Source organism: Mus caroli, unplaced genomic scaffold, assembly GCF_978045245.1.
Source record: "Mus caroli unplaced genomic scaffold, Mus_caroli_1 scaffold_2, whole genome shotgun sequence".
NCBI lineage: Eukaryota > Metazoa > Chordata > Mammalia > Rodentia > Muridae > Mus > Mus caroli.
In genome coordinates, this window is record NW_028227257.1 from 105,744,850 (window position 1) to 105,747,316 (window position 2,467).

Sequence of the window (2,467 nt, forward strand, 5' to 3'; positions counted from 1 at the left end):
AGAAGGGACACCCTAGCTAAGTTCTGATGGAGTTGGTGGGTGGTGAAGTGGGTGGGGAAGAAGTACTGGTTCTCTCTGTCCTTCAAGAGCAGCAACCACAGTCTGAGAATCTGAGCGGTTTCTTCTCCCACCCTTCAGACTCCTCTAGGAGGCATTTTTTTTGGGGGGGTCCTCTTCCTGTGGTGATACATTAAGGAAATTCAAGAAAGACAGACATGTGGATAACTTCATTCATTCAAGATGAGAGTCGTGGTTACAGAGTGCAGATCTGCCTCCCGCCTCCTCGCCTCCTCGCTTACTCTTCTTTCTTCCCTGTGCAGCCAAGCCTCAAAACAGGCCAGCAGCTCCCCTCACCCGTAGCTCAGTTCTGGGGATCTAGTTACAGAGTGCTTGGCCTTGGCTCAGGGATAGGTAAGGCTGGAGCAGGGGAATTATGACAGTCTAGAGACCATACTTTGTTTTGGAGTCCCAGTTTCTCTCCCTGTCTCTGAGAAGGAGATCTTCCAGCCTGTTTTACTCAGCAGGAGAACATTTGAAGCGCTGAGATTCCAAGGTATCCTTATCCTTTCCTTTCCCCCACAAGTCTGAAGGTCTAGGGTAGCTTTTGTCCTTCCAAATCATTCAGGGCAGATGGGGGTTGTGGAATCAGGCCCTTTCCTTCCTGCAGAGTGGAAAGCCCAGCTTTGTCACAAAGGGCTTCTGCTGCGAAGGGGCTGGAGTTATCCTCAGCCCCTTGCACTGCAGCGGGGTCTCAGGGCCTTTCTACCTGCACTTATACCCGGAGCTCTAGCTAGGCTCCTGTTTCATGCAGAAAGAGCTGGATAGAGAAAGAAAAAGAAAAGGAACACGTTGAAAACTGGAAAAAACAAACCCTCATACAGTGTTTCAATAGTGAGCCCCGGATGTAAACATCATAAACAAGGACAGGTGACCCCAGACACCATGCTGAATGTTTAAAACCAGTGTTAGATTGCAATTCCCAAACACCTCTCAGGAGGGTCCCAAAGAGAGCTGAAAGCGAAGGGGGCTCCACTGGCCTCATCTCCAAATCTCCTCCTGGTTCCTCAGTTACAGACTGAGCTGGAGGGCGGGAGGGCTCCCAGGACCAGAGGAGTGGGAGGGAAATCTGCAGCCCCAACACCTCCTCCACAGCCAGGCCTTGGTCCAAAAGGGCAAGCTTGGCAAGGCCTCGGGGGCCTGTAGGCAGCTAATAGAGGGCCAGTGCTTGCTCGCGCTGCACTACCCGCTTCTTCTTCATACGCCGGTTCTGGAACCAGATTTTGACCTGCTGGTCGCTGAGGTTCAGCCTGTTAGACAATTCCTTACGCTTCTGCCGGTTGATGAATTCATTGACCAGGAATTCGTTCTCCAGCTCCGCAATCTGCTGCTTTGTGTAGGGTTTCCTCTTCTTGCGGGCCCTCCCCGGGGCCGCCCCCCACGGCAGGCCTGCAACAGAGCCCCGACCCATGTCAGCTCGCTCAGATCAAATGCCCGCCCCACAGACATTCACCACTGCTGGTGGGTCTCGTCCCTGTCCAACTGTCCCTGACATCCCACCTCCCGTCCCTGCCTAAACTGGCTTGGGGGAGCATGGGCACTGTTTACCGTCGGGCAGTGAAGATCGCAGGCAAGAGGCCACCCCGGCCACTTGCACTGCCATGTTCAAGTTGAGCGGGCCTTTGGTGTCTTCCTTGAAGCTGGAGGCGCAGGGGGCCCCCTGGAGCAGGGTCGCAGAGCCTGGAGCGGTCCGGCCCACACCCGCGTAGTCATACTTGGTGCCTTTGAGAGCCGAATGAACCAGACTAGACTCGGGGGCGAAGGGCGGCCTAGTCCGGCTGCGTTCCTCAGATGCGGTGGGCGCATCAGGCGTATAGAACTTGACCTGGTCTTCGGGTCCGTCCTTGGTGCCTGGAGACTGCAGGCCAATTGGCCCAGAGCCGGTCAAGTAAGGCTGAGAGAAGCCTCCAAAGGCAGAGGCGGTGGCAGGCTGCGCAGGGGTGCATGAGGCGGGCGTAGTAGCCCAGGGCAGCGCGCTGCGAGGGTATGAGATGGGGGGAAGCGCGGCCAACTGGCTGCCATTGGCTCTCAGGTTGGAAAAGTAGAAAGAGTCCGGTGACTGTAAATTCAGAAGCGAGCCCACATAGCCAGCTCTGTAGAGACTGCGCTCACACATCTCCAACAAAGGGCCTCGGCTGTGCTCGCAACAGTATTTAGTTACAACCCGGAATAAGAGGACCGGCTCAGAGGATTGGACGAAACTTTGCCTGCAGGTTCTTCAAAGCCGGCCATTTCAGCACCGCCTACATCCCCCGACCCGTCCCCACCCCCACCCCCTTTCAGGGTATTATGATAACACTCAATGTTCGACGGCGAAGGACGAGGCTGCTAGCAGAGCCAAAGCCTGTTGAGGGAGGGCGAAGCCCTTGAAAGTTTCCAGACCTCTTTCAGGAGCCGGTGACATTGGGAT

At 55.6% G+C, this 2,467-nt stretch overlaps 1 protein-coding gene across 1 annotated transcript; it reads right to left on the minus strand.

Annotated features, from left to right (window-relative positions):
- Nucleotides 1-1,207: 1,207 nt before the first annotated feature.
- Nucleotides 1,208-2,173, minus strand: Hoxd12 (homeobox D12). Its single transcript, XM_021156984.2, has 2 exons — nucleotides 1,606-2,173; nucleotides 1,208-1,446 (listed from the first exon to the last, which is right to left on the minus strand). The coding sequence occupies exons 1-2, from the start codon at nucleotides 2,171-2,173 to the stop codon at nucleotides 1,208-1,210; spliced, it is 807 nt and encodes a 268-aa protein (XP_021012643.1).
- Between the last annotated feature and the right edge of the window lie 294 nt (nucleotides 2,174-2,467).

Excerpts from the sequence above, each read along its gene's own strand:
- Hoxd12 (XM_021156984.2), bottom strand. The coding sequence starts at position 2,173 with ATGTGTGAGCGCAGTCTCTACAGAGCTGGCTATGTGGGCTCGCTTCTG. Across the intron at positions 1,447-1,605 it reads GCGATCTTCACTGCCCGACG|GCCTGCCGTGGGGGGCGGCC; the intron begins GTAAACAGTGCC and ends GCTCTGTTGCAG.